The sequence below is a fragment of the Myotis brandtii genome, unplaced genomic scaffold, assembly GCF_000412655.1.
Source record: "Myotis brandtii unplaced genomic scaffold, ASM41265v1 scaffold395, whole genome shotgun sequence".
NCBI classification, from domain to species: Eukaryota; Metazoa; Chordata; class Mammalia; order Chiroptera; family Vespertilionidae; genus Myotis; species Myotis brandtii.
This window is the reverse complement of record NW_005365155.1, coordinates 3200466-3207642: the sequence shown is the minus strand read 5'-3', so window position 1 is coordinate 3207642 and position 7177 is coordinate 3200466. Positions and strand designations below refer to the sequence as shown.

Below are 7177 nucleotides of genomic sequence, written 5' to 3'. Positions count from 1 at the left end.
AACGCATGTGTCGGGAGCCGGGCCAGCTTCACGCCGCCAAGCACAGCGGAGGGTCCCGGCCTTGGGCAGGCTCGCGCTGGGTCTAAGTAGAAGTCAAACCCTCGTCTTCAGCTTTTCGTTCCGCGTGAATTTAAAATCGACCGGGGCATCGTCAACGTGGAAAACCCTGGGCTGCCTGCTCCAAAATGCACACTCTGAAAGGCGGGAACCTTCTCCTGCCAAGGGCCACTGGATGTTGATAACACCGTTTGCAGACCATGCAAAACGACCAGCTTAAAAATTAGCCTGCTGTACCAGTCAAACATTTAACTCACTCACCCCTAGCGCCTGGGCCGGGGCCAGACCAAATGATTTCTTTTTATACGGCCCTCAGGCCAGACGTTCCCCACCCCCGCTCTAAAGAGAAAGATAGCAACACTTCCGCACGGAGGCCTGAGCAAGAGCAGACCCAGGAACCCATCGGGAATGAGACTCCAAAACTTGTTCTTTCTCCCAAATTCTGCAAGCAGCCTGGGCTGGGCATTAGACAGCTCAACAAAGGTACCAGGATGAGGTGCCCGGTGAAGGGTCCCGGCCTCTGCCCTCACGGGGCGCCTACACCTAAAGGCACGGCGAGGAGAGGAGACGCATGACCCCGAGGACGCACAGGACCAAGCGGCCTCACCTTCATGCCGTCCACATCGAGGACGCTGAGAGCCGAGTGGCTGTCTGCAAACGTCACCAGCATCTGCCCCTGGTTGATCCTGGAATAAAGGAAACAGTCCCGTCAACCCCGAGAGAGACTCGGCCGCTCCCACGGCCTGGATGTCACCCCCGCGGACACCCGCCGGGCGGGGCAGTGGTCACCTGACAAGAACAATCGTCCCGTAATTCTCCAGGGTCTGCATGAGCTCGGTGCGCACATCCTCCGGAAACTCGTCTTTCTCCTCGGAGGTGGGCGACTGGAGGTTGACGACGACGGTGGCGTCCAGGGGGCCCTGGAAAGAGGACACTTCCTGGAACACCCTCTCCCGGGCACCCACGTCAACTTCTTGAACTTCCACCTCCACGATGGCCAGCACGGGTCTGTGTTAGACACGGAGGGAAGACGGGCAGCCGTTAGCCCGGGCGCGACAGCCACACCACACCCCTCAGTCCCCGGAGCTCCTGTGAACAGACACCGCCAACAGCCCCCAAGTGGCCCTGCGGCCTCGCGGGGCGGTCCCGGGGTCTCCGTCTTCCTGGGGGTCTCAGCAGAGGAGCGTGTGCCCGAGGCAGTGAGCACCGTACCTGTGGTCCGACGCCTGCAGCTCCGCTCGGCCGTAATACTTGAGGGATCCGGGAGACCAGGTGTGTCTGACTTTGGTGTCCGCATCGAGGTCGCTGTCTAGGAGGTTGAGTTCTCCAGCTACTCACAGGATTCCAATCCAGAGACCCACAGACAACACAACATGGTGTCAACACACGCGAATGCCGAACACAGAACGGGTACCACAGGGACGGGCCACGCGTGTCTCAGACTCGTTCGCTCTAACCCCTTGGGCCTGGGGTAAAGAGCTTCTCCCATGGGCACAGTGGGGGGGGGGCACAGAAATCACGCTGTGGGGCTTCCGTCTGGGGCACAGGGACGCAGGTCTGCAGCCCTCTGCACAGCAGGAGGTGCCAGGCCGAGGCTGGGGGCACAAGGCCACTCAGTGCCCTGGGGCCACGCAGGTGCCCCAAACTGATGTATCTGAACTAAACGTATCTTTCAATCTGCAGGTGTGTGACTTCCTGGCTTTGAAATCTCAGCAAGTGTCTCACCAGAGAAGTTGACTGGTTTATGTCCCAGGTTACAGGGGGTCTAATTGTATTTTATCTTACTATTATTTTTTAAACATTTAATTTATTTGAAAATAATTTCAAAATTATAGAAAAGTTCAAGGAACACCCATACATCCTTTCCCCAGGTTCCATTCTGCTCCATTTGCTTTTTTTTAAAAATTACCTTTACGGTTGAAAGTATTATAGACATCCCCCCGCCTGTCCCCCCTTTTCTTCCCATTGACCCCTTCCACCCCGAATTATAGAAAAGTTCAAGGAACACCCATACATCCTTTTCCCAGGTTCCATTCTGCTCCATTTGCTTTTTTTTTTTTTAATTACCTTTATTGTTGGAAATATTATAGACATTCCCCTCTGACCCCCCTTTTTTCCCATTGACCCCTTCCACCCCACACCCGCTCCTCCAGGCCTTCACTACACTACTGTCTGTGTCCATGGGCTACGCATCTATGCATATAAGGTCCCCCGTTAATGACGCCCCCCCAACCCCTCACCTTCCTTCTAATTTTAAATCAACTGCACTTCATAGCTGGGATCATCGGTCCAGACAGACTGAAGCTAAATGATAGCAAACCCTTATCTTTCCCCTGTTCGATTCGGAACCGGGGCTGTAGCAGATGAGGGTGTGGTGGGAAGGAACGCCTGGGTGGCGGGCAGCTGTGTGGGGCAGGCAGCGGGGAAGGCCTGGCTTCTCTCCTGTTCCCATGGGAACAGAGGTGGGCGGGGTGGGGGGGGACAGCTGTGGTGCCGGGATGGGGAGTCAGGAGCAGGTCCTTGCGGACCGGTCTCGAGAGAGAAGACGGGGGGAGCTCCCCAAAGCGCAACTTCCGAAGCGCAGGGGCCGGCGCTGGGATGACCTGTGCGTAGCTTTGGGTTGTCAAGGACACGTTCCTGATCTAACAGAGTGTCGGGCTGGATCAACGTGACTTTCCCTCGTGGTGCTGACCACCCCCCGCCCCACCAGCTCTGAGAGCGCACGGCTCCCACGCACCTGTCCTGTCGAAGGGATGCCTCTTCCTCCACCACAGGACCCGGTCTGTCCAGGCCGGGGTGCGGCATTTGTCGCTCGTGTCGTAGGCGGCGGAGCCAACGTCGTACTTGTAGGTGGGTCCAAAATTAATGCTGCCTTCATGAAAGTCTTTAAAAATCTAGTGGGAGGAAAAGAAGCCACACGCTCAGCTTGGTTCTCTGCGTTCCTAAGTCACAGAGCCTACGTCACATTTACAAATATGTCTGAAACTGGACACGTGTGTGCCTCTTAATTAGCAAAACAGTGATGACCGTCTGTCTGTTCACCTGTCGGACGCACTACCACTGGGTGCACCCCCTCCCCCAACACCCGACCTATCACACTGTCTGCTCGTTGGCCCCACGGACAGTGAAAGGCACGAGGCAGGGATGCCCAGCCCACACCCAGCAAGGCCTTAACCGATGCTTGTTAACTAAGCGAATGGTGTCAACAGAAGCCCAGAACTGAAGTCCAGCTCTCCTCCGTCTTCCTTCAGCTCTGGGTCCAGCCTTGTTTCCGGGGAGGCCCAGGAGCAGCCGCCTGCTCAGTGCATGAATGGGAGGGTGCGGAGGACATTGGTGGGAGGAAGCAAGAGCCACCTGTCCCAGGAAGGAACGGTGTCTGACATCCCCACCTGGCCACCCTCAGCGCCCGTGCCGGGCAGGGCTGAGGCGGGTGGGCAGGGAACGCCCGGAGGAACATGCAAACCTCGCTGAAGGAGAGATCTGACTTCCCAGTTCTGATGCATTTGAACCCGCCGCCTTCTCAGAAGGGAAAGGGAAGTAGCTGTGCTTCCCTCACCTCAGCCCGGCTGCGGGAAAGCTAACAGGCACCAGTATCAGCTGGAGGAGGGAAGAAGTTTGGGGGCACCTGGAGGCTAGCCAGGGTGACCTGGCAGAACTGAGGGTGTCATGGCCCACGGAGTCACTAAAATCTGCACATGGGCCACGTCAGGGGAAAGCATGAGCTGTGTAGTTCCAGTTTTGGACAGTATCGGAGCTCTGTTACTGACCCCTGTGACCTTGGATGAATTATTTGACCTTAGCCTCAGTTTTCTTGTCTATAAAATGGGTATAATAACTAATTTGTAGGATGGCCTTGAGAATTAACCATACAAATGGGCGTGTAAAATATATATCAATGCTGGTCTAATTTGTTAGTGTCTTCACCAATGAGAAATAGAGACAGCACCCAAATCCAGTACTTTGAGCAGAGTCTGAAGTGTCCCTTGCTGGTTTAGAACAGCTGAAGGACAGCAGTCCCTGCAAGGTGTGCACGTGAGCATGAGCGGGTGGCTCAGACGCTGCGACGGGGCCATTCCAAGCTCAGATGCTGTGACTCCCACTGAGTACAGCTCTTTTCTGGTTTGACAGAGTAAGGACAGCAACCCCCTCCCCCCACAGAGCACAGGGCTCCTGCAGCCTCCGGCTCCTGCAGCTGGCTACCGTGCCTGCGCTGTGCTTTCACACGATGGCCCCTGCGCCGTGAGAGGACACAGACCCGAACACAGCCCGTGGGGGGGAACAGGACGTGTGTGTGTGAACGGACAATCACACACATTTCTTACAACGTCATGATCCTCTTTACTCCTGGAACTTAACTTGCCAGACACGAGGGTGCACATTTAGTAGATGTTATCCCCTATTGGGGCAGCTGCCAAAACCGCTTTAAAAGCACAACTTACTTTTCCACTGGATTTCTGCAGCTGTAGCTGATCAAATTCCAGAAGTTTCTTCCAGTCTTGGCGCTTAACAAAATAGAAGACTTCTTCGTACGTGAGATCGATGCGGTAGTTGAAGTCGCCGCACCAAAACACGTAGTCATGAGAAAAGATGTTTCTTCCCTAAATTGTAAAGAAAATCGCAGTCGTTCAGGCCCATCTTCCAGGGAAGGTGGGAGGGGCAGGAAAGCTCACCGCACAGGCAACAAGCAGACGCATTTTCTTAAATGTTACTTTGAAAAAGTCTTGTGCTAAAGTGTCTTATGTTTCACTCATCCCTGAGGCCTACGGGGAGCTCCTAGGAGGCTTATTATTTTAAATAATCATGTTTTTGAGTGGTTTGGAGAAATTTCCCACTCTTCCCGGTGGCACGGCTGCCAACACCTGCTCTGCTGATCCCCACGATGGGCAGGCTGAGCTCCTGCCGTTACGTCCAGACCCTCAGAGCCGCCCAAACATTCCGGGCTGTGAGGATGAGGTTTAAGGAAATAAGTAAAATTGCATAGGACACGCAACTTCATAAACCTTCATGGATTTCATACATTTTCTGTTTGTTTGTTTTTCTTTTTCCTCTTTCTTTTGTTAATCCTCACCCAAGGATATTTTCCCATTGATTTTTAGGGAGAGTGGAAGAGAGGGAAAGACAGAGAGAAACACTGATGTGAGAGAAACACATCAACTGGTTGCCTCCTATACACACCCCGACCAGGGCCCGGGCCGGGGAGGAGCCTGCAACCAAGGTATGTGCCCTTGACTGCAATTGAACCCGGACCCTTTGGTCTGCAAGCCGACGCTCTATCCATTGAGCCACACTGGCCAGGGCAGGATTTCATACATTTTCATCCGTGACCCTCCCACCCCATCTCGCCCTCCCTTCCCCCAGGAATCACGGTGAGAGCGGCTGCTTCCTATCACCTGTCCCCAGGGCTGGGCTCTGTTCCGGCACAGTGCCCTCACGGCAGCCCCTGCAGCACACCCTGCTGGCTCTTCTTCCAGGTTAAAAAAAAAGTTCAGGAAAACTGGCTGAAGGCTACACAACTAGCGTGTGATAAGGACAAGATCTGAACGCGGCTCCCAAATCTGTTTCTGTTCTGCCACACTCTGTGGCATCCCCACTCCCCCAACCCACAGCAATCATCTGGGCAGAAGATTAGAGTGACCAGGACCACATACAGCGAGTGCCGGAGCAGGCCGTCCAGAACCTTCTGTGGTGATGGAGGCGGTCCCGCCCGCGCTGTCCGAGCCAGGACCGCCAGCCACTGCAGCCTCCGAGCACTTGCAATGCGGCCAGTACGACCGAGGGAGTTTCGTTTATTTTTAGTTAATTTCCATGTAAATAGCCATCATGTGGCTAGTAGCTACTTTACTGGACAGTGCAGATGTGGAGTATTAACTTCTAGGTGCCTTCGTTATTTCCACTGTTCAAAAAGGAGCTATATATCTTTTCATTACTTTGAGTGTGTCCTTCCAATAGGTCATATTTTGAATGCACTGTGAAGTGACAGGTTGGGCTTTTTAAATTACACAGACACACAAGGAGAATATGCATAATGCCCTACATCAGTGATGGCGAACCTTTTGAGCTCGGCGTGTCAGCATTTTGAAAAACCCTAACTTAACTCTGGTGCCGTGTCACATATAGAAATTTTTTGATCTTTGCAACCAGAGTAAAACAAAGACTTATATTTTTGATATTTATTTTATATATTTAAATGCCATTTAACAGAGAAAAATCAACCAAAAAAATGAGTTCGCGTGTCACCTCTGACACGCGTGTCACAGGTTCGCCATCACTGCCCCACATGGTCTGTAAAATGACAAAGTGCCAATTTCCCAAACTCATTTGTTTCTTCTTCAATCCAAGACCCAAACACGACGACGAGGACCGCAGCCCTCATTACTGAAAACGAAGGGCTTTTCGCTTTAAGCGCTTGTGCAGCCTCGTGAAGGAAATGCCAGGTTTCAGGGATCTGGCTCCCGATGAAGAGCTCCGGGACCTAATGGGCCGTGTCGCTGACACCGTGGCAGGCACGGCTGAGGTCTCTCCTCCCCCCGGGAGACAGGTGGCTGGGGCTGAAGGCGTGCGGGCCAGGTTGGCACAGAACGCAGAACCTTCAAACCTGAATGTGGAGGAAAATCTGCCGGCTTCAGAATGAAAAGCTCTGGATCACCACTAGAGGGCAGCGCAACGCACGTCACTGGTGACCCTGTGACCAGAGGGGCCATCCAGGGCTCCTGAGCCAAAAACTGCCCGGTTTTGAAAAGGGGCCTTCTTATCTGAGCCACCACAGAACGGATGTGCCAAGACTGTGACTCTCAAGAGAACTGAGCCTCGTGCTGTTCTTCAGCAGCTCGGGCGAAGAGCGGACACATTGGTTTTCCTTCCCCATTCCACACACTCGAATCAGAAAACCGGAAAATGCACATAAGAAAACGCAGGGTATTAAAGACATTGAAGAGACATATGAAGATGAGGCTTGATCCTCCAGGCTGGACGCCTGGGCTGGCCTCCACTGTGCCAGCCGAGGTCACTCCCTCCCCCAGCACAAGTGCCCCAGGCGGGGACCCTGCTCTGGGGGCGTCCCCAGTGCCTGCCCGTATTCTCAGTTCAGAAGCCCGCGCGTGGGGCCTGAGCACGGAGGCCA

General features: G+C 53.9%; 1 protein-coding gene across 1 annotated transcript in view; it reads right to left on the bottom strand.

Moving 5' to 3' along the window:
• SYNJ2 (synaptojanin 2) overlaps window positions 1-7177 on the bottom strand; it is a gene marked incomplete at its 5' end in the record, with an annotated part of 68620 nt that overhangs the window by 12603 nt on the left and 48840 nt on the right. The window contains 5 exons of the mRNA XM_014545041.1: window positions 599-743; window positions 847-1065; window positions 1270-1387; window positions 2795-2951; window positions 4497-4655. Coding sequence (XP_014400527.1) covers window positions 599-743; window positions 847-1065; window positions 1270-1387; window positions 2795-2951; window positions 4497-4655 — 798 coding nt within the window. The remainder of the gene's footprint in view (window positions 1-598; window positions 744-846; window positions 1066-1269; window positions 1388-2794; window positions 2952-4496; window positions 4656-7177) is intronic.